The following is a 27,109-nucleotide window of genomic DNA, read 5'->3' on the forward strand; positions in this document are numbered from 1 at the left end:
TGAACTTTCTTGGGTGGACTGTTTTATTGCTTTGTAGAGCACCTAGCACAATGGGCTCCACTGTGACAGAAATAATAAATACTAATTTACCAACAGTGGCACATAAAGGACCACCACCAGTCAACCTCAGCTGCTAAGGTGTCACAAAAAGCAAATTAATGGCTTGATGAGAGCACTAACCTAAGAAATAAGAAAAGACTGCCAGCAGTATATTGTACAGAGCTTAGAAACCATGTCTGAAAATACAGTATGTCTCTTCACAACACCAATAGTAAAGGGGTTGAAAACCCATGCAATTTAGCTTGCAAGCAAACAGCACTTGATATTTATGCCCACAGTAACCTGAATATTGTTATGCATCTGTTTTTAAACCCTGTTCTAGTATAAACTGCTCTTATTATGGAACCAGTTCTTCTCAATGGCTTCCTTGGACTCACTTAAGTGTTGGTCATAGCATACTGTATGGGGCCTGTATTTACAGCATAACTGCTGAGCAGCCTTGGAACTGATGAAGGCAATCATGGTTTGACTCTACCGATTTATAGGTTTGTTCTGGACATGAGGCGGTTCTAGGAAAGAGAAGGTCTGCACTAAATAGAAGGGGGGAGTGTACTTTTCACTTCAGCACACAGACACCACTGACAGTGTAATCTTCTAGAAATACCGCACCTACATGTCTTCAGTCACTGGAGCCTGGTGTGTTTTTATGGAGTTAGTTGAAGGATTTGAATATTTTCACCCATAAGTTAATAAACCATTCAACCAGTGTCTTCCAAAGACCCCCATATGTTAACATACTTCCCACTTCTATCTTCGCCTTTGGAGTTTGTTCTTATGCTCAAACAGGAAGCTCTGAGCCTGGCTTGGTGCTTGGCTTGTTGAAGAATTCTTCCCTCCAGGCCAGTTGCAGAACTGCCCCCAAGAGCCTACTGCAGCAGACCACATAGTGCTCTTCTGACCCTGCAGAGGGGAGGCATGGATGGAAGGATCTAGGCAATGGATACCCAACCCCCATTGCTCCTGTATCCCACCCCACTTACGCTGGAGGGAGCCCCACGGAGCTGAGTCCTTCCCATATTCAGCTTCAACTTTCCACAGCAGAAACAAACTCTTCTTTGTGTCTGAGGACCTTCCACACCCATGGAGGAGTGGGTTAGATTTGGACCCAAGAATTCCCAATCAAGTTTAGGTTGAGTTTTGTGCCAAGAGACAAGGAAACCCTGAAGCTGGTCTCTCTGCGATGAACAGTATCCCCAGTCCCTGAGAAACGCTCATTATGGCACACAGGCACCAAGGCCAGAAGTAAAGCCTGTTTTCCTTCGAAAGACTTACACGATTGTTGGGCTTACCAAATTTCAGAGTAGAGGGCAGCAGTCATTGGACTGAATCCCACTCACTCATCCATATCAGAAAAACCGATTAGCGTAGCACATGTTACTGTCAAGGCACTCTCTTGCCAACATGTGCTTAAAAATACACACAGAAGTCACCTGACATTTATTTTATTGTCTTTGAAAACCTTTCAGGAGCCTGCAGAATTATTTCTCCATCAGTGTTATCCTGTTCCATGTGGCAAATAGCAATAACCCCCTTTCCCTTGGTTGGGATGGAATTAAAGTTAAAGTAGCTCCTTCTATTTAACAATTTCCAAAAAACATAATATGAGCCTGTGTACACCAGCCTTTAACGGCAACACAATACTTGCAATCGAACTGTTTATTAATGTTGCTGAAGAATAAACAGGGAACAAGATAAAAGTCCCATCAAAACAGTGGATTCTCTGGTCCACTTGCACCTGAAGAAGAGGTACAGTAGTACTTCTTTAATAAATATATTTTAAAAAACAGGAGGATTTTCCCCTTCAGATTTGATTCCTAAAACCTGACAGTCTCCTTAAACACAGATTTTTTTTTGTGATTGAAGGCAAACAAAAAAAATCAATGTTAAATGCCTTTTACTGACCATCACTACGTTAACAGTGTAAGAAAAAAAAAAACCACAACAGGCATCCTGGTGAAAAGCACATAGATCGGAAAGATGTCCCTGAGATTTTTCCAGAAGATAATCTTTTACATGGCATACCATGGAGATCCTCCAAACAAAAAGGCCAGAAGAGACCATGATGCCACAATCCCACAAATTCTGCAAGGGGAAGAAAGTTAAAATGTTATTAAGCTATTTACATTTGGGATTAATTGGGTGATTATGAAAGTGAGACTCCTCCCTGAGCTGGGTCAGAGCTAATAGTCTCCCTCCATCTGCACCACTATATCACTGGATTAACAAAACATAGGAATTTTAACCTGTAATTGCCCCCGATATTCCAGAATTGAACTTTCAACACAGCTTTACCCTTCCCCACACTTGGTATTCCACTACTGGGCCTCAGAGATCAGCATCTGTCAATTATAACAGCATGGTGGTTTGGTGATGGCCACAAGAAAACATTTCCTTGGTGATCCAAGTCAAGATTAGAACCCAGAGGTGGAAGATCATTTACAGTGTGACCATTCTAAACCACCGCATAAAGCCTGCTTCTGAATTACGTGTTTTCATGATGGATCTACAGTGCAACATTATTTAAGAGTAATTAACTGTTTCTCATACAAAGGTGCAGGGCAAGCTAGTTCAGGAGGGAATATTATTCCTGACTCACAGCAGAAGGCACATGAGAGCATCATCACTTACTGTAGCAAGCAGTTCACTTGTGGTGAGTGTCTCCAGTGGCGATAGAGTGAAATCCGCAGATTGGGGTGAGCTTTATAATCTCGCAGAACAACCCTGACACTAAAATAGATCATAATTGCGTTACGTTAAATACATCTTGCATGCAGCTCTTATTGCATCCCCTTAACTAAAAGTCAGCAGGACTGGAGCAAGAGGATGATAGGGTGAAGAATTAGAATTTTGATCACTTACTCCTTAAATTTATTGGAGAGCAACAGAAATTGGTTCTCGGTCAGTCGTCTGACATCAAACTTGCACAGAGCTTTTAACTTTTGATAGATCTGTTCTTCATCCACCCCAGGCCATCCCCGAACACTGGCAATCAGTAGAGGTGGACGTTGGCTAGGGACATCTGTGCCAGAGAAATTCTGGAAAAAGAAGAAGTGAAATTAAGCCAGAGACTCTCAAATTTAATCCACATTTGACTGTGGAAATACTAAAAGTGGTATTTAAGATCATTAAACACAACAGGCAAAAAGTGACCTAGTGCCTAAGCAATACCCACCTGTACAATACAAGAAAGTATTTTTCCATCTTTGGGCTCTTGTGGGCATGAACCATGAGAGCAAAACTTAAGTCACCAGAATGCATGTGAAAATAAAAATCCAAGGCAACAACAAACTGTAGGAATCAGAAGCCTGGAAGTAGGGATATCTTAATACAGATGAGTACCTTTGAGTGCTCCCTGTATTTCCATATCGTGATAGGTGCTGAAATGGGGGAAAGAGGTATCTTGGCTGCAGTTAAAAGACTATGGGCTTGTCTTTATTACAGCGCTAAATCAGTGCTGCTGCTGTCGATGCAGTGGTGTCAATTTAGCAGGTCTGGTGAAGATGCAGTAAGTCGATGGGAGAGCGCTCTCCCGTCACTGTAATTCTTCCACCTCAACGAGAGGCGGAAGCTATGTCAAGAGGAGAGCATCTCCCGCCGACATAGCAAGGTGTAGACACCACATTAAGTCAATGTAAATTACATCAGTTGGGGGTGGCGGGGTGTAGTTTTTTTATACCTCGGAGCAATGTAACTTACTTCGACTTCAGCGGTGGTGTAGACAAGGCCCCAGCCCATTTGTAACAGGTGACAAAATGAATATAAATGGGTAAAAATTCAGCACAATTGTTTTTTTTAAATGCTATTTGGACTGACACTGAGAAGTCACCCGCAGATGAAGATCCAGACACCAGCTGGCATTTTCTTTCACTCATGTGAGCGAGCAGATAGCCTACTAGTTTGTGCATCTGGGGATTCAGATACAATAAGGGTAAACATAATGCACTTTAAACTCACGATTGTTGAAACGCCAGCTCGGATCAGATTCACCTGGTTCAGGTACTTGGTTAATGCATTGAGATACTGAGAGAAAGAGGGACCAGTCTCCAGCGTGTCACTATGTTGGAAAAAAAAATTTAAAAAAAAAAAAAAAAAAAATTCAGTGATCTACTCTATAGGGAAACGGCACAGTACTACAGCTTTAGAGAACTCCTAGCTACAGCAGACCTTTAAGGGAACAGGAGCAGGGGAAGTACGAAGGATTTATTTATTTAGATGGTGAATATAGTGTTGGTAAAAGGAAACAGATTAACAGCCTTGCAGTGTGAACTCCTCTGTGTACAGAACAGATACAGCACATACAAGGCAGATCAAGCTTCCCCAGAACCCCCCTGCCCGTGTACCTCAATCATAACAGAGGGAAAGACCACATCTACTGGTGCAAGGATAGTGCTGTTTCAACACCCATTTAACACGCTTGTTATTCTCAACAGAAACCAACAAGTGTACCAAACAGTGGGAAGGGGACAAACATTCACTAGAAACTTGACTGAAGCCATCAGTTCATTTCCCCATAGCTGTCAGATGGTAGGACCATTTGGTCACTACGAGCCTGAGCTGGATTTGAAACAATGACCAAAAGAAGGAAGGATGCACAATTTCATTACCAGCTTCTCAGGCCATTAAACCCCTCAAGATTATTTTTTAAACAAGGTTTCAGCCTCGAGACAAAAACTTTAACTTGCAGCTTTATAAAATAACAAGCTAATTACTTGGAGTAGTGGCATTTTGAATAATGTTTTATTCAAAAACTGGACAAAGTTGTTGAATGGAAAATCACAAACTGACAGCTATTTTCTAAAAGAGCTATGAATGCAAGGTAATTTCCAAGGCAAAGAAGTTCATAAACACCACTCACCATGGCATTCTGCCTAGAAGCAAGTGAGCTAATTTCAAAAGAACTAAAAGGAGGAATAATGAAGAGGTGACATTACAAGAGTGCAGAAGCAAAAGCTAAGCAAATGTTCAATTCTAAAGAATTATATATATGGATAATTTGGCAGTTTATCGTTAAGTAACAAGTACCTGTATTACCTACTATTGAATGAAGACGGTTACAGTGGAAGGAAAGCAATTCCTGAATTCTAACAGTTAAACCTTTAAGAAATGTCAGGTTTTACCTGATCCACAGAGAAATGCATCATAGGCCGCCTCATGGGGAGATTTCTTGTCAGCTAAGAGTCCAAAAAATGGAAAATAAATTAAAACATCTCTAGAACACTGTGCAAATTACTTTGGGTCAAATAATTCATCTCTCAGAAAGCATCAGATTATCCACAGTTTTCCTCTCTCAACTTTGCACTTCTTACTATTTCTAACCCCCGTCACAGAATCCCTATACCCCTGCAGTCTCTGCTGCTCCTCAGGAGCTTTCAAAATGACACTACCAAGGAGGCAACAGTTAGACCAGTGGCTGAAGAAAAGATGGCATCACATTTAAAGGTTTATTAGCGCAAACTTGCATTTATAAAAGGTCGGGATTGGCGTTAAAGGTGTGAATGGACAGGTTCCCCTGCACATGTTCATTATGCTACTTACAGCTTCATTTCTGCCTTGCATTAGGATTCCCATGGAATAAAACAAAGAATCTTTATACAGAAATGAAAATTTGCTTCATTGCACAGAACATACCATATTTTGAACAGTCACTTGCATGGGCAATCACCGGACATGTGGGGTTGGTGGGATTTAGGTCACTGTTGGAGAAAATGTCAAGTGTAAATTTTCATTCTTCCCCTATGCCTAAGTGTGGGGGGAAATTTTCAGCAAACGCTCTTGCCCTGTCAGAGTAATCTCTATGGCTTTCCATTTTTAACACAACTGCTAAAGAGATTTCTTAAAAGAAATTTCTCTACCATTAAGGAATAAAGTCATACATTACAACAGCAGTGCAAGCAACAATTTAACTCTCTATTTTTCACCAACAAAGGAAGTCATATGGCTCAAAACCCTGCACGCTACTTTGAAAACTTACCCCAGAGGTTTCAATTCTTAGCTCTTGACTGATATTTGGGAGGAAAAAAGAGGAAGGGGGGGGGCAGCACGTGGAATAGTCCAGAAGTACCAATTTGTGTCAGAGGGATCTGCATAAATCCACCCACAGAGATTAGGAGCCAGGCAAGTTTGTGGCATGGAAACAAAGTATATGGAGTTCACAAATGTAGGAGCCTTCTACCCTGCACAATACACCTGAAGTAGATTTGTGCTTGTGACTGCCTCTTCTAGATTCAAGTATCCTGAAGGCTTTCTGCACACCTCCCCACTCTCCCAATTTACATATCCTTGTCCCAGGCCATAGATTACAAAAAAAAAAAAATCAGAAGGGATTATAATCTCAACTAAAACTACTGCTGCTTCAGACTTTGAAGGTTGGTTGTTTTCCCTGCCCATTTGGCTGTGTGGATGCCCGCACTCCACACACTGGTCCAACAGACAAGACTTCCACAGAGATCTAAAAACAGGCTAGTTCGAAGTTCCCTCCCTCACTCCATGCCCCCAATACTGTAACTCATGTTTGGTAAAGACGGTTATATTCAGGGGAGACATCAGAAGGCAGCATAGAGAATCCTATTCCGGTTGTGAAAAAGATCCTTTAACATCTGACTGTGCAAGGAGAACATGAGTTTGGCCAATAGAATTCTCCTGTTTTGAACTATTAAAAAAAAAATAGCAGTCCCTATCCCAAGCCAATCACACTGCCTTGAATGGCTTCCCTTACATCAGTGACCGTAGCGGCAAATAGGGACCCTTGCAGCTGCATACGTGTGAATGCTCTCCTTACTGGAAACAAATTCCCACATGCTGCACTCTGTATCTGCTGATATTGTATACCCTACCCAGAATGTGTTCAAGTGCAGCAGAGTGTTTTACTTGCATACAAAAGTGTGAATAAGGATCAGTAAAAACAGACTACTCCAAGGAGAGGTGCTGACTGACTGGCTCTGGAGGGAAGGCTGTTTTGATGCAGGGCTTTTGGAGAAGGTAATAAAGAGGGTAAAAGTTAGGATTCTTGAAGGCGCCCAGAACAAGAGAAAACTTGCCAACAATTCTGGGCATCCACAGTTTGAAAAGACTACGAAAAAGCAGAATGCCTTAGGAAGAGAAGTTAGTAAGGTTAGTATTATAAAAGGTGGCTGCTTGAGAGCACTCATATACTCTATTTATCCACAGAGCAGATCCAGCACAAACAGTAGCAACATAAGGCTCTCATCATGGCATGGCATCCTGGCATGGTGTTTTGTCTGTGGAAGGAACACATCTATAGATGAGTAGTATTATAGTGTCCAGTCCTTACACTTTACAAATGGCACTCTTGTTAGCAGAATGGGTAATGTGGACACCTGTTCACTAAAGTAGGCTTAGGGCTTGTCTCCACTTACCGGTGTATCGACGACCGATCCACCGGGGCTCGATTTAGCAGGTCTAGTGAAGACATGCTAAATCGACCGCAGATCACTCTCCTGTCGACTATGGTACTCTACCCGAATGAGAAGAGGAAGGGGAGTCAACGGGAGAGCATCTCCCGTTGACATAGTGTAGTGTGGACCCTGTGGTAAGTAGATTTAAGCTACATCGACTTCAATTATGTTACTAACGTAACTCAAATTGCGTAGCTTAGATCAACTTTCCCCCATAGTGTAGACCTGCCCTGAGATTACAAACTCATTCCACTTAAGACCCTATGCAGCAGTGAGATAGTATTAAGTTACTGCCAATCCCAGCCCTAGCCCAAATTCAAAATCAGAGAAATAATGGTAGAAAGTTTCAGAGCCCGTTATCAATCCTCTAAGCAATCCTATCCTCTAGAAATCAGCATACAACCTAGTTTGCTATATATATTTCTACATCAGTATGAAAGCCAGTTTCCATCCTAATTTAATACTGGCTGAATAATTCAAAAGGAGGAATTTTAAACTATGTACTGACAATTAATTTGTAAGGTCTATAGGTAAAACTTCTTCCTCTGATGTTAAAGCCAGATTAGAAAGGAGGGAAACTGGTTGAACAATCTCAACCCACAGTGCAGCAGGAAAGAAAATAAAAAAAAAGTATAAAAATATTGCACGACTGACTTTTGAAATACCCTTCCCAAGATGATTCATGGACCAGCTGGTAGGGCTCAAATCCCCAGAATTCAATACTCACCTGCACAGGATTTCATAAACTTCTAGAAGGTTAGATGCTCGAGGAAACTGAAATTCCTGTAAGAAAACAAGGCAAGACATTTCTGATGTGCTGTGGTATTTTGGAGGAAAGGAACCACAAGATCAGAAAACAAACCAAAATAGCCAGACCATCTAAAAAGTGCTGTGTGATAGAAACAGTGCAGGCACCACCAATCACCACTACAGAAGGGAAAAGGCTGCTGGCCCACCTTCTTGGTAGAAGAGGTAGTACACCTCCGGGGGAAAGAGGATTTAAAGGTGGTAATGAAGAGATAGGATAATTTCCAGAGCTTTTCCATCAGGGAAGCAAGATGCCTTCGTGCATTAGTCCCCAAATTGTGGGGTGCCCCCCACTGAGGGCACGGAGGAACGTTCGGCGGGAGCACGGGAGGGGGCTTAGGCCAGCGCCTATGGGGGACGGGGAGGGAGTGCCACCCAGCCATGCTCTGTCTCCAGCTCCACTCCAGCTCCAGCCCCACCCCCGGCCGAAGCCCTGGCTTACAGCCACAGCTTACAGCCACGACCCCAGTCACAGTTCCAGGCTCGGGCGCAGACAGATTACACTACAGGTGGGGGAGGCACTACGTCATAAGTTTGGGGAACACCGCCTTAGTGCAACATTTAAAACTGGTCCCTGCTCTATAACCAGAGTGTGATCAGGACCTTCTTTCCATTTAAGTGTGAGGCAAGTTTTATTTCCCAAAACAAACTCTTATATCTTACCTTCCAGATTGATTTTGTTACATTCTTGGTGTCTATGAGGACAGGAAACAGGCTGTGAATGTTCCTTTTAAACTCCTCATAGCTTTCTGAAAGAAAAACAATAAAGAAGCAAACATTCAGAAAAAAATATTACAGAACTGAGAAAAAGGAAACTCGGCACTCTATGCAGTAAACAAAGTTTAAGTTTCCTTCTGGTCTTATGCCCCATGGGAGAACCACGCTGGGATCATTCTGGAGGGAGCAGGTCCTGCCCTAGAGATGGGAGAGCCAGTGCAGTTATCTAGCATCAGCCCAGTCACACTATGCGGAATAAATGATTATCACTGTGCTGTGCTGCATTTCTGCCCAACGATTGAAAAAGCTGCTTTGGGGAGAGGTGCACCAGCATTTGAATGCTGCTAAAGATTACGCTACCTGGGAGGGGCTTGTAAAACTTGTCATGAAGATGCAGAAGGTCCATGAGCATGTTGTGTCCCACCACTGGCTATGGGGAGAGACATAAAACAGTATCAGCATGTTCCTACAGAAGGTAGGTCAAGTGATCAACTTGAGACCTGTCCAATAGCCCAACTTCTTTACTACAGGGGTAACACCCATACAAGCCTCTTCAAAAGCTGCAAGGCCTAAAACAGTATCACAGCGAGGCCAATACGATCCCCAGCTGTGTATGCTCTCTAACCTGAGGGTGAGGGAGACATTTTGTTTCAAAGAGGTCTGAGGAACTGGTGGGGGGGGTGGGGAGCAGGGTGGAAGGGGAGACCATAGCCTTTAAAAATCTGTCTGGGCCAGCTGGCCCAGAGAGATTTTTTTTTTGGTTGTCAGATCTACAAACTTATTCTGGGATCTGAGCACCCAGCTGGGGTCTTTCTGCCCTATATATCACCAGGGATAAAGTTTTTGAAATTGGATCTTATTCAACAATTTTGCTAGGAACACAGGAATTCCTATTTTTGATCAGGCCATTGGTCCACGTGGTGCAGTGTGCTGGCTCTGACAGTGGCCAGCACCAGATGTTTTAGAGGACTCTGCAAATGCACAATTATGTCAAAGTGGAATAACTTACCCACAGGAATGTCTCTGACTAACTCTCAGATGGTGGTTTATGCCTTGAAATGCGACAGGTTTTAGTAGTTCTGAACTTTGGGATTTTTTTATAAATTGTTTGAAATGTACGAGTCAGAACAGAGCCTAGATCACTCTCCCGCAGGCAGGCTTGCTCCGCAGGGTGTCAGGAATGCAACGCAGTAAAGTCTGATTTTTGGATCAATAAAGTAAGAAGGTTTTAACAGAATACACTTAAAGCACACCTGCTTACTTAACAGATCTGCTATGTTTAATAGCCATTTTTCTAGCCAAAATTACACTTTAAACACTAACTTGTTTTACTGACAGTGTGAAGGGGTTAATGAAGCCAGTCTGTGCAGCCACTCACTGCTTTGAATCTGTTTACTCAGCTCCATACAAAACATCTTGCATACTCCACCACCACCCTGCTACTATGGTAACAATCCAAGAATTCCAAAGGTGGGAATAGGGATGGTTAGCGTCACCTTCTTGGCTTCAATAAGGGTCTGGAAGAGGTTGGTGAAACCCCGGGCAGAGAGAAGAACGAGCTCCTTTCGGCAGCAGTCATAAGAAGAGTTCTCCAGACGCCAGCGATGCTGTGGACTCACCTTTTTCACCATCACCTGCAAGAAAAGAGAGTTACTACACCTCTGGAGAAATAACCTTGCACACGCACGCACACGCACGCACACACACACACACACACACACAAGCAGCTTGTCTGGTAGCCTGGTGTTAATGCTGAAAACAGATTCAATTTTCAGACTGCCAAGGCTGTGGAGACAGCACTTCAATGCAGAAAGTGAAGACTGTCTCTCTTCCATCACTGAATGGCCATCAGCATTGATCGCCCGTTGATAAATGAAACTAACTCTGATGGGAGTTACTTCCAGGTGTCCTTGGCTAGAAGGATAGTGGCCATAAAATAGGTTGCCTGTTTCAGGATGTGAGTGGGTAGGTATGGAATTTAAGTGCTCTTAGTGCTAGTAATAGGTATTCCATTGACAACACTGAAACAAGACGCCCTCTATCCATAAAACAGGTATCGCGGGGACAACAGCAGTGCAGGTTTCCTCACACCAAAGTGCATCAACAAGGACTCTGAGGGCCCACACTTAGGTGTGAAATGGGAGCTCAGGAAATGTGTCCCATCTATAGCCTCTCTTTGAGAATAATAATAAGAGTGCTAGTTGCAATATGGCATCTGGACTGAGACCACTTGTTTCCTGAATAGGCCACCCAATAGCCCTCATTTCTATTCAATAAACAGCATGCCAGATTAAAGCTGATGACCTAGATGCGAAAGGCTGTGTAATATTACTGTTCTAACAAACCAGCAACAGAATGGGTGAAAGTCTCCAAGGCTAATAGAAGGGGCAGTTTAACAATGAAAAAGCAACTACTGAAGACCACATGTTCGCTTTTGTGGATACATGAGGGAGCGGGTTTGAGAAGCCTGGAAATTCTGAGAGTCATTTCAGACTTTGCCTAAGAGCGATCCTTCTGGAAGAGGAGGCTTTGGGATTGAAAGAGAAAGAGGCCAAAACTTCCCAACCCATAGGATCCCAGAAAAGGGAACCTGGTTCAGCCCCTTTGCATGGTTCCTTTGCAGGCTCCCTCCTCCTCCTCCAGGAACCTTTCCATTAAAGCACAAACAAGATTTCAGAGTCACAGCAGGAAGAACAGGCACACACATATCTAAACAGAAGTCCTACCTTCCAAAGGGCTTCATTTCCAACTTACCTTCTGGTCTCCAAAAGGCTCTGTCCAAACATCTGGAAGTGCCTGTCTCAGAATCAGCTGTACCTCAAATATCTGAAAACCTGAGACCAGAAACCGAGAGAAAGACTTAAAGGTGGGGAGGAGTTTGCTTGGTAGAATAAGAATGTTTTTCAATGGAAGAATAAAATAGTGTGGAAACCAAGATAAAAATTAAATATTTAGGGCATACGGCAATCCAGAAAAGAGGGCTGACAATCTGAGTCATCCCTATTTCAAAAAGAACAGGAGTACTTGTGGCACCTTAGAGACTAACAAATTTATTTGAGCATAAGCTTTCGTGGGCTACAGCTCACTTCTTTGGATGTAGCTGTAGCCCACGAAAGCTTATGCTCAAATAAATTGGTTAGTCTCTAAGGTGCCACAAGTACTCCTGTTCTTTTTGTGGATACAGACTAACACGGCTGCTACTCTGAAACCTATCCCTATTTCAAATTATTTTAAAAAATACCTTTGAATATATATCTTAGTACATTTCCATGCAAGGGGCACAAAATGGAGCCAGAAAACCTTAGAACGAGGAAAGCTGTCAGACTTATTACTCCCAGCCCTGGAAAATCCACCTCAATTCCAGAAACAGCCACTGATACCAAACAACCTCCAGGAAAAAAAACCCTTCCACAATAGAGCTCATCATAATGACAAAAAAGGAGCAATAGAGCACAGAGATTAAAACAGTCTATGATTCTATGACCAGAGCCAGAAGGCCTGGCAGCAGCAATGGTGGGCTGGGTATGTTTTTTTTAAAGTGAAAAAGCAAGAGTATTACAAGACAGGCAGCTATGTAAGGGGCTGAACAAGCAGCAATCCCCATGTATTCAGAAAAGGTGCTGCAGCCACTGAGAAATCACAAATGAGGAAGGAATCCTATTTCATACCACTAATATCATGTAGAACCATAGAGCCTCCCTCTTCTGCTGATGGCACCCAGCGTGTCACATCATCAATCACCTTTTTCACTTTATCCTTGTCCAAAGTGCTGAAATGAGATCAGAAAAGAAAAAAAGTGAGAAAACTGCAAAAGCAGTCACAAGCAAGACTGCTTTACAGAGGAGGCCCCCTTCCCTCCTGCTGTAGTCATTCTGTGGAGCAACCGACAGCATCATCCTGTGACTGTTCACCGGACTCCATATATTCCCCAAGGGAACAGAAATGGCAATGAGACATTATGTCAGTTTCAGTATTCCTACAAAATGTAAATTGAGTGAAAAGTGAAGGTCAAACACTAACAGAAGTCACTAGAGGAGCAATGGTTTTGGAAGAGCTTTACCTGCGAACTTTCCAGTTTCCAGTTAAGAGACCTTGCTGAAGTTTCTTCTCCTGTACCTCATTCATATATGGGATTCCATCTTTCAGAAACTGAACAGGGAGGGAAAAGAGTTTATTTATCATAGGATTTTCAGGTGTTAAATTAGAAAAATAATATGAGGATAGGGACCCTCAAAATTGGTATTTATTTGTGAAATCTGTGTCATTTCTAATATGATGGCCTTCCCCATTCCTTTCCCAAAATGCTTCCCAACATTTTCTAAAAAAGTCCAAATTTCCCCAGTAACCCAATTTGTATGCATATGCAAAGGAAGGGAAAGGTTTTATTTTGTGATTCCAAAGGGTTCACAGGTACAGAGAGGGGAAAAACTGAATTATGAAAGATTGTGCATGAAATTTGAAGTCCTGACCATTTGTGATTATTTAAGAGCTGACAAAGAAAGTACTCAGTGTCAGGATTCTAATCCAGGTTTTCAGGACAAATTCCAGCTCTTTAATTACATTTGATTTAATTAAATTCTCCAGCCGTTTCAACTGGGTACTCTTTTCTTCACTCCCTGCTATGAACTGTTGGATAGTACTACTGTATACTTATGGCACTGTCTTCCACCTTAGAGATGGTGGAACATCATAGACAGGTAAAGTTTTATTTAGCTAAGAGTTCAAGTTTCTTTGAGATTATCAGATAATGATAAATTAAAAACCCATTTTCTTATCTGAGTACCCAAGCTTCCCACTCCTACACAGGGTCTTACATCTTCTATGCAACTGAGTAGGCTGGACCACATCTAATAGTCCACTAAATGACACTTGACAGACACAAAAACTCTACTTCAGTGTATAAGGCCTGGAGATATTCACCCATCATGCAGACCACACCTGGATAGTGTGGTCTGCAGTCTGGGTGAGAGATGGGAGAGTAGGGAGGACGGGAAGCATATGACCTATCATATGCTTCATTTATTCAAAGACTGTCTGTGCCGGGATACCAGTAAAGACAGCCATTTACCCCTCTGGTGATAAGGAGATGGGAAGTACATGGAGGTGCCCTGTGGCAGCTAAGGTTGGTGTCACAGAACAGTAAGGAGATGCCCAGTGACCAACTGCAACAATGTGAAGCAGTAGTACAGGGTCCACAGGGTTAATTAGGGGTTCAGTTTAGTAACCACTGCCAAAGATGTGGTTACTGCCTCCTGGTCATGGAACAGCAGTGTCCAAAGCCCTGTATTGCTACTGACACACAACAAAACAAACCCAAGTATTCAAAGCAGCCGCTGTACTGAAAAAGTAGCAAGCTTCTGCTTACAGAAGGAATGCAGAGTTTTGGGATATTTTTCCTTAATACTTCCCCATAACTACACAAGCCTCCTCTGCTCTAGTCACTTACAACAGAGAACATACCTTATTATAATCAAAACCGTAATGCGTCAGGAATTGAATGCTAGACGCCTGGAAAGAGAATTCAGAGTCCATGACTCCAAATGTTGTGGGGAAGAGGAAGAAGTTATAGGAGTGTGCAACATACCTACAATGAAAAAGAAAGAGGACTAAAACAGGATCAAGAGGAACGATTGCACAAAGGAGCCTGAGAACCTCCAGCATGGAATCTCAACTGCATTATCTCTGTCATAAAAGACAGCTATGAGTTTATTTAGAAAGAATACGTTATTTTTACTTACTTGTTTGATTTTTCATTTGAAAATATAGACAACCCTGAAAGAAACAAACACAAACTGAAGTCTTAGTATTTAGAGCTGGATCTCCTCCGTTTCTTGTTTACTAATATTGTGAAAATTAAATAGCGGATGCAGGAGTTCTCCTCGCTATGCCATTTTAGTCATTTACTAAAGCTGCTGCACTAGAATTTTACTAACCTCCAGATCACTGCCACGTTACAAAGGGGTGGCATGAACATGGGTTCCCAGGTAGTTAAACAGAAATAAGATTTTAGGGCTCAATAGGAAGACAAATTAATCTTCAGTAAGAAGCAGCCCTTACTGAAAAGAGACTAAGCAATAGAAAAGAAGAGGAAAATTATTCAAAGTTACAAACTGTGCTGTAGGTTTACAGGTCTTTCTACTCTACAAAAGTAGTTGGGGGACTTGGTTACAACAGTACACTCATCTCCTCAGACCACAATAAATGCTCTGATAATCTAAGACTTTAAAGGTCACCTGCAAACCATTTTTAAAGATGGCGTTTGGAACTTTAATTAATTTTATTATGAAACATACTCCCCCTTCCAACACCCTAAAAAGGAAGGCTCCTACTCTATTGATTTTAAACATTAGAAATATTAGAAATGTCAATTCTTGTTTTCCCTTGGTATTGATGAAGATGCCTTGGAGGAGGCGTACTAACAGCTCACAGTGTGACTAGAAAAGGTGGTTGAATCTACAGTAAAGACATTCTTAATTCAAAATATTAGTCATTGAAGTTAAATAGATGTTAACCAAAAAAATTACACCAAAATTACACTAAATATCTTAGTACTTCTAATTTTCTTAGCTTTCAGTCTCTTGTGGTGTCAGAATTTCACTAATTTTTGAGTCATCATAGAGTCTTTCAGCACAGGCAATCTAGACAAGTCCTGAATTTCTAATGTAAAAAGTAAGTAGAAAAACATTAAAAAGAGAGCAAGAAAAAAAAAAAGCTTAAGATTTCTGTGTGTCATAAAAGAAATAAGGCACAAGTGCATTTTCCCCCTTGCAGGGCACCTTCAACATGCTTCAGGGACAGACATACCTATACTACAAAGTGAAAGCATGCTTTAACTGGGTCAATCTACACAGATGTGTAAATGGATGAGGAAAAAAATGAAGCTTCTTCCAGAACAACACTCTACCTTTTCAGCCAGCAGGGGCTTCAGCACGGAAGGTTCAAATCTCCCCTTCACATCCCTACATTGGTTCAAAACATTCTGCAGCCCAGGAAGCAGATGCAGAGATCATAATCTAGCTGGCCTTTATTTAGTGACATTGTCAAAAGTTGATACGCACTCATTTCTGTCTCCCCCAAATCAAACTGAATACCTCAGTCCTCATGAGAAGCCCCTACAATAGCAACCTAAAATGCCAGAGGACAAAATGAAGCTTTATAAAGCAGCATATTTGTCTAACCTTGGAGAAAATAATATTTTCTAGTACCTTCCATTTGAGAATCTGAGTGATTTATTAACATTAACCCTCACAAAACCATGTGAGCTAGGTATTACCTCCATTTTACAGGTGAGACTATTAAGGCACAGAAAGGTTATATTTCATGCTTTACAGTCACACCGCAAGTCAATGACAGAGTCTGGAACAGAACCGAGAATGACTGACTTCCATTACATTTTTCTTTAAAGATGACAGATTCCTTAACAGTGTTTTTTAAAATAAATTTGCAGCAATATAAAGTAGACTGAAAATTCTTGCATAGCCAGTCTGACATTAAACTACTTAAGATGTATGCACGCTGATAACTTTATTCCTTAATAAAAAGGGATCTAGTATGGAGGACAACCAGTGCAAATACAGCAGACAAGCAAAAACAGAATTGCAAACCTTTATCCTTCCCAGAAAGTCCCACAATCCTCTAGTAGATTAGATGCTATGTGTCAAGTATCAGAGGGGTAGCCGTGTTTGTCGCTTTTTACAGATCCAGACAGAGTCCTGTGGCACCTTATAGACTAACAGACGTATTGGGGCATAAGCTTTCGTGGCATTCATCTGACGAAGTGGGTATTCACCCACGAAAACTTATGCCCCAATACGTCTGTTAGTCTATAAGGTGCCACAGGACTGTCACTTTTTATAGATGCTATGGGTTAGCCAAAATCAACTAGTTTGTGAAATGCTAGTAAATACTTAGGAAGAAGTGGAATTTTATCTTTTCTGACAACAATGAACAAAAGATCTCACCGAGCTGATTGACTGTGAACTTCTGAACACTCCGTCTGGCCTTCAGATACCACTCAGCAGGTGAATCGAAGAGACTATTAAATGATCAGAGGGGGGGGGGGGAAATACTCCCATGATGTACTGTTTTACTTTCTCACCGCAACTTCTACCATTATTTTAACTCACTAGATCATATGGCAACATTTTGGATGTAACATCTTTACCTGGGCTGCTTGCCTTTTGGAAAGACTGAATGTAAACCTGTGAATTCCATATCGAGCCCTGTAGAGACAGAACACAAAAAGAGATTCCAAAATGTGACTCTGCCTTTCTCCAGCCTTTTGTACCAACTACAAATGGACAAAGGAGTGATCTAAACTCCCAACACGGTACTAAGAAAATTAAATCCCCCCCCCAACTTCTCCCCTTAACCCAGGAATTATTCAGCCAGACAGCAGCTGAGTAGGGAATTACTCCTTCAAAACAAAGAGTGTGCTTCACAATTTGGAAGTTCATTTGATGTTTACTCATCCCTGAATGTAGCATTAAAACATATAGTTGCATTAGACAGCATAGCATGTTAGAGCCAAAGGAAAAAAAGTATGTTTAATCAGCACCACTGTGGCCAACACAAGCTCACCAAGACCAGCAATGCAAACACGAGCTGGGCTCATTCTCCATCTGGCATTCACTACCTTTCTCAGCCAAAACTGAAGCTTTATTTCTGGGAGCACTTTAAAATACCAGTACATACATATTTTAGATTTTTCTGTCTTTTCTATATTAATAGGACAATCTTATCTCTGCATAAATTAAAAGTATACATTCCTAATCTGAAACTGTACTTTCACATACTCGTGAGATGTAGTTTAGTTAGATGATTTGCTATACTATTCATCACTAGTGACAATCACTGACAGGAAAGATTGCAACCACACTGTCTATCTGAGAAGGCACAGCAGAGGCAAAGACCAGGGACAAGAAATGGACAATTAATAGTAATGCACTCTAGTGTTCATAGTTACAATTGAGGTTAAAATGTTATATGGATGGACAAAGTGCTCTCAAAGGGCTGGTCTACACCCAGCCACTACCGGTAGTTCGGTGGCTGGGGATCGAAGTTCTGGGTTCGACTTATCGCGTCTGGTCTGGACGCGATAAGTCGAACCAGGAAGTGCTCGCCGTCGACTGCGGTACTCCAGCTCAGCGAGAGGAGTACCGCGGAGTCGACGGGGAGCCTGCCTGCCGCGTGTGGACCGCGTCTGAACCACGGTAAGTTCGAACTAAGGTATGTCGACTTCAGCTACGTTATTCACGTAGCTGAAGTTGCGTACCTTAGTTCGACTTGGGGGGTTAGTGTAGACCAGGCCCTAGACTAGGTCTACACCAGGAGCACTTTGTTGATATAGCTATACAAGTACACTATACTGGCAACACACCCCTAATGTTAACATAGCTTATACTGGCAGAACTGAGCTTATACCAGCCCCCACCAGCAACATAAATATTTAATACCAGTGAATTATAAAAATACCAGTTTTGCTGGTATAACTGTCTAAGCTAGATATGCCAGCTCAGATATGTCGGCCAGAAATCAGAACTCATCACCCCTCTGACCAACATAGCTCTGCCTGCAAAATTTTTTGGTGTAGACCTGGCCCTAGTCTCTCCATTCACCCCAAGCATCACCACAGAGTACAAGTTGTTTGGATGCCTCAGTTGTACATTCCCATACTTGCCAATAATTTGAGGCTTAATCTTAACTCTGAACTTTTTTTTAAAATAAGATAACTACAACATCCTTGTAAGGTTGTATTTTTTACTTTTAAGTTACATATGTATTCTCCTCTCAACCTTACCTCCTGTTTAACAGTTATTAAATGGAAAGTAACTTGTGCTTCATTTACAGATCAGGGAAAAGGAGAACATTTAAAGGACAATGGTGGAGAGAGTGGGAGAAAACAAATGACATTTTTTCCTACTGGGACACTGCACACTAACTGTGATACGATATACACCAGGGGTGGGCAAACTTTTCAGCCCGAGGGCCACATCTGGGTGGGGAAATTGCATGCAGGGCCATGAATGTAGGGCTGGGGCAGGGAGGTTGGGTGCGGGAGGGAGGGTGGGGTGTGGGAGGGGGTGCGGTGTTCAGGAAGGGGCTCAGGGTAAGGGGTTGGGGCAGAGGAGGGGGCGGGGTGTACGAGGGGGCTCAGGGCAGGGGGTTGGAGTGCAGGAGGGAGTATGAAGTGCGGGAGGGGGCTCAGGGCAGGGGTGCAAGGAGGGGTGCAGAGTGGAGGGGGGCTCAGGGCAGGGGTTTGGGGTGCAGGAGGGGTGCAGGTTCCGGCCCGGCACCGCTTACCTGGAATGGCACCGGGGTGGCAGTGGCACGCACCGGGGCGGCAGTGGCACGCACCGGGGCCAGGATAGGCTCCCCGCTTCCATGCTGCTCCGGCACCACGTCCCTGCGGCCCCTGGGGAAGGGGGGGCAGAGGGCTCCGTGCGCTGCCCTCACCTGCGGGTACCTCCCCTGAAGCTCCCATTGGCCGCGGTTCCCCGTTCCCGGCCAATGGGAGCTGCGGGGGGCAGCGCCTGCAGGCAAGGGCAGCACACAGAGCCCTCTGCCCCCCTTCCCGGGGCCACAGGGACACGGTGCCGTTCGCTTCCGGGAGCAGCGCGGGGCCCACGGCACCACGGGGGCAGCAATCTCACGTGCTGGATCCAAAGCCCTGATGGGCCGGATCCGGCCTGCAGCCCGTAGTTTGCCCACCCCAGCTATACACACTAATGATGATTAAAGTGTTAAATAGAAAACTGGAAAAAACATCTTGGGTGGCTAGTCTACACTATAAAGTATAGCTATACTGGCAAATCCTTGCAGCAGAGATGCAGTTTATGCTAGCAAAAGAACTCCTTGTGCTCTTAAAGGCATTAAATTGCCTCTCCAAATGACATGTCATGCCAGCAAAAGTTATTTCACCATGTGTGACTTTTTTCACATTCCTAACTGACATAGCTATGGCAGCAAAGCTTGAGACACTCTGCTCTACCAGTTATCTGAACAAAATAAGCGATGCCAGTAAAAGAACTCGGATACATAGCTACACTGGTAAATCTTTTATACTGCAGTCAAGGCTTAAGACTGAACTCCTTTTCCAATCCCTTGTTGTAATCATTCATGATGAAGAGGCAAAGTGAGATAGCAGAGATCACTAGAATTGGGATGGAAGGGGAAAAGAATTCTTAAGTCTTATAAAAATAATTCTTATTAGTTACCATGGTGCAATCCTTTCCCTACATGATTATAGCTGGCTCTACCTACCTTTCAATACAAAGAGGGGAAAAAAAAAAATTAGATGCATAAAGGGGCAGAAGAGGCAGCTTTGCTTTAGTACTTTTCTACTTCCTCTCTGACAGCACTTCTGTCTCTTTCTAGATGCATCTCAGAGGTTTCTCTCTAGGCTTTCAGAAGGATACCACACATATCTTCATCAGCACCCACTTTTTTTTCCTTGATACCTACTGCACAAAGAGACCCAACTTTGTGCCTATGCCTCTCTCCGCAGTATGCAATGGAAATGGAAAAATCCAGTTTCCCTGGTCACATTTGGCAATAGAAGCATGGGTGCTGGAACTAGGGGTGCTGCTGCATCCCCTGGCTTGAAGTGGTTTCCATCAATGGCTCTCAGCACCCGCTATACAAATTGTTCCAACACACAACACCCCTGAATGGAAGAGGGCTTGGGAAAAATCGGGGTGGGGGACGACAGTATTTATCAACTGGGGGCCAAGACAACCCAGGAAAGACCAATCCATTAGTCAAGACCTGATCTGGCAGCTGAGCTCATCAGGGGTGCACCGTACACGGTTTAGCACCATAGGCAAGTAAGCAGGTGAGGTGATGCCAGGCTCTGGTGTTCCAACCACTGCCCTGGCTCTCGGCTCTGGCCCGTCACACGTGCAGAGCGCGCAGGGCGCGGACCGGGCTGCCCGACTCACACCCCCAGGAGCGCTCGCTCCCGAGGCCCAGTGTCAACAGCCACTTTCGCTCTGGGCAGCGAGCCCGGCGGGGAGGCCAGCGACAGCCCCGGAGCTAGCGGGTGTGAGAGGTCCCACGTCTCCCCTCCTGCAGGGGGCGCAGGCAGCGGGGGGCGCCCCGGCCCAACGGCAGGGTGGGAGGGCGGCTCCGTCCCGCCGCCCTGCTCCAGGCGGGGCCGCTCACCCAGGAAGTCGCAGCCCAGGACCAGCGCCCGCAGGCGGGGCAGGCTCTGCGCGAACTGCCCGGGCCCCAGCTCCATGCCCGCGCTCTCGTAGGGCGTTCCTGGGCCGCAACTAGCGCCTCACGGGCACACCCTCTTGATTGACAAGAACAGCAGCGAATCAGCGTTCGGTTAGTAACGTGAGCACCCGTCTTTCCCTCCGACTCTTAAAGGGACCGCGCCGCCGCAGGAAGGGCTGCGCTCTGCTCTCCGCAGGGAGGGGGGCGTTACCCCCGGGAGGAGCGAGGGGAGCCCGCAGCGGCTGCACAGTAACTCCATGATGCCGCCCTTGGAAGCAGGGCTGGGGGCGGGGAGCCCCCGCATCCCACCCACAGGCGGCTCGGTGCCACCCCTCGCCCCGCCCCCTGCCATGCCCGGCAGGGAAGCGATCGCAGGGGAAGGAGCGTTGCTCCAGTGTCCGCGGTCTCCTCTGCCCCTGCCCCGGGAGCCTGGCGCGAAGCGGGAAGATGCCCTGGAGCAGAGAGCTCGACCTCTGTCCCTGTCCCATCTCACGGGCAGGGCTTTGGGAGCGATGGGGAAAGATACAAATCTGTGCTGCCACGGCCAGCCGCGTATCTCGCTGTACAGCGTGCGCGGGCAGGGAAGGCATTAAAAAAAATATAACAGGACTAGGGTGACCAGACAGCAACTGTGAAAAATTGGGACGGGGTGGGGGATAATAGGAGCCTATATAAGAAAAAGACCCCAACATTGGGACGGTCCCTATAAAATCACAACATCTGGTCACCCTAAACAGGACAGGCACTGATTTGCTCCTAAAGCTAGAGCGAGGGAGCTGGAATTTAACCAGGAACCTAAGTAACGGTATTAATAACTGCATGGTTGCACAATGCTCTCTTCTGTTCCAGCATTTAAACTGTTTGATGCTGTGGCTCATTTGACATATAATAGTCTATGAGCAGAGTTCCCCAACCACAGCCATGGTTCCAAAAAAATCAGGCTTCCAACCCATTACAACAGCAACTTCTCCCACTAGAGGGCACCAAATTATTTTACAGCTGCTGGTATATTACACTGCTGTTGCAGAGATTCTGTCTGCCCCCTTTTGAAGGATTTTAAGATAGAAACATACAAAATTAACTTTCTGTGAAAAACAGGCCCCCAGCTTTAACCAAAGCCATAGCAGCTCCTGGAAGACAATAGGGCAGGACACACACAAAGCTTCTAGCTTTGGGAGCCAACCCCATTGATACAAATTTGAAGAGAATAAATTATGCAGTATGCAGGAAATTGAAGATAAATTTGTCCTAATGTTGTAAGATCAAATAACATCTACACCATTTTAAGGTTTCTCTCTTCTACAATCAGTTTTAAAGAAGCCTTTCAATTGGTGACTTTCACTGGCCTCATTTAATTTTTCCAGAGGACTGGAAGAAAGTTAAGGTTATGCTAATATTTTAAAAAGGTAAATGGGAAGACCCAGGTAACTATAGGCCAGTGAGTCTGCCACTGGTCCTTGGGAAAATCATGCAAAGACTAATATAGAAAATAAATCAGTAAAGAATTAAAGTTTGATAGCATAGGTCACAATATACTATGAATGCTTATAAGTTTGGTTTTTAAAGGTGACTGCTATATTTTCATTTCTGTAAGGGGTTTAATTTAGTAGTGAACAATTTTTAAAAGTCAGTACTCCATGGATTTTAGAACTGCCACTTGATACATTTCTAAAGGTGAGGAATGATCACCCAAAGGGGGCTACATTCTAGTGGCATCTGACCAGGACCTTTTCATGGGCCAGTACTATTCCATTATCTATTCATGATTTGAAAAATATAAAATCAGTGCTGCTAAAGTTTGCAGCTCACCTGTTTTTTGCATCAAGTAGTAAATGATTGGTCAGTTACACAGAGCACCTTGGACCACTTGGCAAACTGGGCTCACCTGAACATGTGTCTTAATGAAGCCAAATGCAAGGTCATATCTAGGAAAAAGAAAAATGCAGTTCACACCTGCAGCATGGTGGACTGTAATCCAGCGACTCTAGAAAAGATTCAGGGATCATGACAGATAACCAAGTGAATATGAGCTCCCAGTGGGATGCTGTGGCTAACAGGACTAATGTGATTCTTGGATGCATAAGTAAAGTACTATAAAATAGGGAAATGGTATTACTTCTGTATATAGCACTGGGAAAATCATTACATGTTTTCTACTTCTAGTGTCCACACATCAGAAAGCATATTGAATTGGAAAGGATTAAAAAGGGCTACAAGACTGCTTTGGGGAAGTGCAATATATTTTGCTTATATGTCAAGTCAGTTCTTATAGGTACCTGCATGGGGAGAAGATTCCAAATAGTAGTGGTCTTTGTCAGCTAGATTAAAGGCATCCAATAGCTGAAAGTTACATAACTTCAGATTAGAAATAAAGTGCAAGCTTTTTTTTTTAAAATTTTATTTAAACAAAGTGAGTGTAATTAACCATTGAAAAATATACCAAGGGATGTGGTAAATTCTCCATTACTTGAAGTTTACATCAAGACTGGATGTCTACAAATCTAGACTTGATCTAGCTCAACCACAAGATATGGGCTTGAAGGAGTAGTTACTGGGTGAAATTGTGGCCCGATTAGATCATAATGATTTTTTCTGGCATTAAAATCGTTGAACAAGTTAGAGTTGAAGTCAACAAAAAGAAAAAATCAGCATCACTTATTTATTATAATAAGATGCTATGCTCGACATTGTCCCAGCTCTGGGCCTGAATTGCTTCTTTGCCCACTCCTGTATGAGAGCAGTTGTTTGACAGTCCTTTATAAGAAATTTCGCCCCCAGTCTTCATTTTATTGATAGATTCTTCGAGGCTCACCCACGACGACACCACCATCTGTCACAGCCTTTTGGAATCGCTGGATCTGGTTTTAAAGAAGGGAAACAGCTGTAAAATATAAGGTTTAAAGTAGTTTTCATCCCCCTTATCGTCCCCCCACCAATTAAATCTGCCAGTACTGGAATAACGGGTCCTATAAATTGTGTTGAGATGCAAAGCCATGGAGGCCCCCTGAACTGCAATAGCAGAAGAAGGTGTTGCTTGTCAGAGATAAGATGCTCTGGTAGGATGTCCACATGGCTCTGAGCTGAAAGAAGAGGGGATTGAATAGTTTTCTTGGTTAAGGTACGTTGCTTGAGCCACCTGAGGATCACTTTAGTGTTCAGGAGCAGTAAAATTTGTGTAAAGAAATCAAGTGCAAGGAGATGGATGCTTACCGAGTCACAGCGATATTCCCACGGGATAACAGCTTTAAAGGTCACAAAGTTGATTCCCGCTTCCAGACAGCGTTGTGCCACCACACGCCCAATATTTTCACATGCTGCCACTCCCCTGGGACTGTACAGATGTCTCTTTATGGCCCACTCACGGGTGGAGGCTGAGACAACGACATTCCCACTGCAATGCTCAACAAAGGCCTCCACATAGTGCTGTGTCCGCTCAAGCCGTAGTCTGGATGAGGGGAAAAATAAATATCATGGAACATGAAAGCTAATCACAGAATAACAAATCACTGCTCAAGAACTCCATTTCATTATTTGTTATATTAGACTGTGTCACACTGAAAGAAAGACAGCTTCAGTATTCTGCAGCAAGGGAGATGTACATTAGATAAGAGAAAAAGCTTTTTAACTATAAGGATAGCTAAACTCCAGAAAAGGCTTCCAAGGGAGGTTGTGGAATCCCCATCATTGGCAGTTTTTAAGAACAGGTTAGACAAACACCTGTCAGGGATAATTTAGGTTTACTTGGTGCTGCCTCTGCACAGGGGACTGGACTTGATGACCTCTTGAGGCCAGCCCTACATTTCTACGGTTATTTGTTTACAACTCTGAAAACAAAACTTTTAGGAAAAAAGCTAAAAGTTGATAAGTTACAATATATGTGACTATGGCATCATTTCTAAATTTTAAAACAAGGAAAATAGTCAAGGACATCATAAATTTTGTGTTTCTCACTTATAAAGTAGAAAGAAAAGCACTACAACAACCTTAACACTGACTCATGGATTTTTAAAAGTAATTGTTATCTAAATATTGTCTTTTAAGGGACGCTATTAGGGGAAATATCAGGTGCCGGGATTCTGAACTTTTTTTTTTTTTTGCATACCAGAGCACAGAAGCAAAAGACACTCTGAAGAGGTAACTAGAGCCCTAAGTAAAACTTCTGAAACACGTTTTAAGGCTGCAAAAGTTATTGCTTGTTCAAAAGTTTGCAAGTTTTTTTATTTTCACTGATGTTATTCTCATTAATAGTTAATTTGTAAGTATTTTTGTCCACTGATGTATTCAGACTTGTATAAGTGGAACCTTAAAGCAGTAATTCCTACACAACAATATGTTTACTTATATTCAACTAAAGATTTCAGGGCTATTCAGAAAACAAGATATTTCTCTGGAATTAAAAGCTCATTTACAACTTTTCTATTTCATTTGGAATAACAGCAGAGAATTCTAACTTGCTAATATTTCTATTTATTGGTACACTAAAACACTGTGGCCTGTAGTCTCAAGAGTGATTAGTGATTTTGGTTGCCCAACTTGAACATCTTTAAGGGCCCCGATTTTCAGACGGCAGGTGCTCAGCACACTTTAAGGTGTATCTTGTTTTCTGAATGGAGTGAACTCTTCAGTTGAATTTAAGTAAAAATATTGTAGTGTGGGAGTTATGACTTTAAGGTTACATTCGTTAAGCCTGCACTATTGTTAACAGATTTCTGACTCACCTATGCCAATACTCTCTCTTGGGCCATGTTGTTTCCCAGCCTCGTTCCTTCCTTGCTAGTGCCAGCAGCTCCAAGTTACGAGGATTTCGGTTGATGAAATCCGGGGCAACAACCTCATTTTCCTTTGTGTCCACTTCACCCTCAGTGGTTCTGAAGCTGGCTACAGCAGATATGAAACGAAGCCCTTGGGGGAAATCAGGAAAAGAAGAAAGAACTAGAATATACACAGAATACATAGATTGAGTCTACAAAGCCTGAAATGTAGAATTAGTGATCTGAAGATTTTGGGTGAAAATCTTAGCGGAATTGAACAGTTTTCCACAGTATGTGGGCTGAGTTGTAAGTTGAATGCAGAAGGCATACCACATTTCCACTTATGGTCTGCAACAGTGAGTTGACAATTTTTTCGTGCCTATAACCCAAATGCATAAATGACAGAAAGATTATCTAAGGATTAAAAAGTTATTCTTAATGAAAGTAAGTAAATGCCCAGGCAACTGCCTGTCTAACTGAATAAAGACATCCTAGACACCTCTGCCAACATAGTTGAAACCTGATTTGCAATAGTGATTTCTAGCTGGACAGTTGTATGTGCAGATTGCAAATGTCAAAACTGGATAATTTCATGATGCAAAAAAACATCTAATAGAAACTGATCATTGTTTATAATGAATAGTGCCCTCCATTTTGAAGGGTCCAGTAAGGTTTGTGTACATAGATCACTTCATTAACCATTCATATTCAAGCCGCTCTGGGGTGAAGTAGCTGTTTAACAGTGCACAGCTGTGTAACAAAGTTGGGCAGGATACAAGAGGGATACAAGAAGCATTTAGGTATGCCAATACTATCAATGTTAACATTCCTTCTTATAAAAATGTGCCACGGGGATCTTCAGTAACCACATACAGGAAAGACCTTAGCATTCAGATACCACAGTAAGAATCTAGGAAAAGCTTCCCCATGTAGGCAAATTATACTATTATGACCCATTGCAGGGTGTCTTGCTCCTTCTTCTGAAGCATTTAGTTCAGGGGAGCATCAGAAACACAACAGATTTAAATTTTATTAGAGAATATTTAAAAATAAACGGTACAAAAGATTTGAAGAGTCAGTTGTCAGTCATTGGGGGAACATACAGAGTATGGGGAGGATGTTGTTATGCCAGGGTTGGCA

At 43.1% G+C, this 27,109-nt stretch overlaps 2 protein-coding genes across 2 annotated transcripts in view; both read right to left on the reverse strand.

Moving 5' to 3' along the window:
* Positions 1 to 1,511: 1,511 nt before the first annotated feature.
* Positions 1,512 to 21,321, reverse strand: PNLDC1 (PARN like, ribonuclease domain containing 1). Its single transcript, XM_024195827.2, has 19 exons — positions 21,162 to 21,321; positions 17,164 to 17,221; positions 16,961 to 17,034; positions 14,738 to 14,771; positions 14,460 to 14,583; positions 13,060 to 13,148; positions 12,668 to 12,768; positions 11,754 to 11,833; positions 10,496 to 10,633; positions 9,360 to 9,429; positions 8,946 to 9,031; positions 8,203 to 8,258; positions 5,689 to 5,753; positions 5,178 to 5,231; positions 4,916 to 4,958; positions 4,015 to 4,114; positions 2,920 to 3,095; positions 2,689 to 2,787; positions 1,512 to 2,142 (listed from the first exon to the last, which is right to left on the reverse strand). Exons 1-19 carry the CDS (start codon positions 21,235 to 21,237, stop codon positions 2,070 to 2,072), a joined length of 1,596 nt encoding a protein of 531 aa, XP_024051595.2. The 5' UTR covers positions 21,238 to 21,321; the 3' UTR covers positions 1,512 to 2,069.
* A 2,353-nt stretch (positions 21,322 to 23,674) lies between these two features.
* The window catches only part of MRPL18 (mitochondrial ribosomal protein L18), a 4,858-nt gene continuing 1,423 nt past the window's right edge, over positions 23,675 to 27,109 (reverse strand). The window contains exons 2-4 of the mRNA XM_026649726.2: positions 25,937 to 26,120; positions 24,429 to 24,663; positions 23,675 to 24,076 (exon numbers count right to left, since the gene is read on the reverse strand). Coding sequence (XP_026505511.1) covers positions 24,005 to 24,076; positions 24,429 to 24,663; positions 25,937 to 26,120 — 491 coding nt within the window. The 3' untranslated portion in view covers positions 23,675 to 24,004. The remainder of the gene's footprint in view (positions 24,077 to 24,428; positions 24,664 to 25,936; positions 26,121 to 27,109) is intronic.

The sequence above is a fragment of the Terrapene carolina genome, unplaced genomic scaffold (genome assembly GCF_002925995.2).
Source record: "Terrapene carolina triunguis isolate 2854851 unplaced genomic scaffold, T_m_triunguis-2.0 Scaffold85, whole genome shotgun sequence".
In the NCBI taxonomy this organism is placed as follows: Eukaryota; Metazoa; Chordata; order Testudines; family Emydidae; genus Terrapene; species Terrapene triunguis.